This window comes from Lottia gigantea (genome assembly GCF_000327385.1).
Source record: "Lottia gigantea unplaced genomic scaffold LOTGIsca_836, whole genome shotgun sequence".
Lineage (NCBI taxonomy): Eukaryota > Metazoa > Mollusca > Gastropoda > Lottiidae > Lottia > Lottia gigantea.
In genome coordinates this window covers 1-992 of record NW_008710770.1, presented here as the reverse complement: position 1 = coordinate 992, position 992 = coordinate 1, and the positions used below count along the sequence as shown (strand labels likewise).

General features: G+C 33.5%; 1 protein-coding gene across 1 annotated transcript; it reads right to left on the bottom strand.

Annotated features, from left to right (window-relative positions):
* Nucleotides 1-350: 350 nt before the first annotated feature.
* On the bottom strand, nt 351-947 carry LOTGIDRAFT_146503 (hypothetical protein; the record flags this gene model as incomplete). Its single annotated transcript, XM_009067586.1, has 1 exon — nt 351-947. The coding sequence occupies one exon, from the start codon at nt 945-947 to the stop codon at nt 351-353; it is 597 nt and encodes a 198-aa protein (XP_009065834.1).
* Nucleotides 948-992: the final 45 nt, after the last annotated feature.

Genomic DNA, 992 nt, shown 5'->3' with positions numbered 1-992 from the left:
GTACATGTAGTTTGTTGTACATGTAGTTAGTTGTACATGTTGTTAGTTGTACATGTAGTTAGTTGTACATGTAGTTAGTTGTACATGTAGTTTGTTGTACATGTAGTTTGCCGTATATGTAGTTTGCTGTACATGTAGTTTGCTGTACATGTAGTTTGCTGTACATGTAGTTTGTTGTACATGTAGTTTGTTGTACATGTAGTTTGTTGTAGTTTGTTGTACATGTAGTTTGTTGTAGTTTGTTGTACATGTAGTTTGCTGTACATGTAGTTTGTTGTACATGTAGTTTGTTGTACATGTAGTTTGTTGTACATGTAGTTAGTTGTACATGTTGTTAGTTGTACATGTAGTTAGTTGTACATGTAGTTAGTTGTACATGTAGTTTGTTGTACATGTAGTTTGCTGTATATGTAGTTTGCTGTACATGTAGTTTGCTGTACATGTAGTTTGCTATACATGTAGTTTGCTTTACATGTAGTTTGTTGTACATGTAGTTTGTTGTACATGTAGTTTGTTGTAGTTTGTTGTACATGTAGTTTGCTGTACATGTAGTTTGTTGTACATGTAGTTTGTTGTACATGTAGTTTGCTGTACATGTAGTTTGCTGTACATGTTGTTAGTTGTACATGTAGTTTGTTGTACATGTAGTTTGTTGTACATGCAGTTTGTTGTACATTTAGTTTGCTGTACATGTAGTTTGCTGTACATGTAGTTTGTTGTACATGTAGTTTGTTGTACATGTAGTTTGCTGTACATGTAGTTTGCTGTGCATGTAGTTTGTTGTACATGTAGTTTGCTGTACATGTAGTTTGCTGTACATGTAGTTTGCTGTACATGTAGTTTGCTGTACATGTTGTTAGTTGTACATGTAGGTTGTTGTACATGTAGTTTGTTGTACATGTAGTTTGTGGTACATGTAGTTTTTGTACATGTAGTTTGTTGTACATGTAGTTTGTTGTACATGTAGTTTGCTGTACATGTAGTTTGCTGTA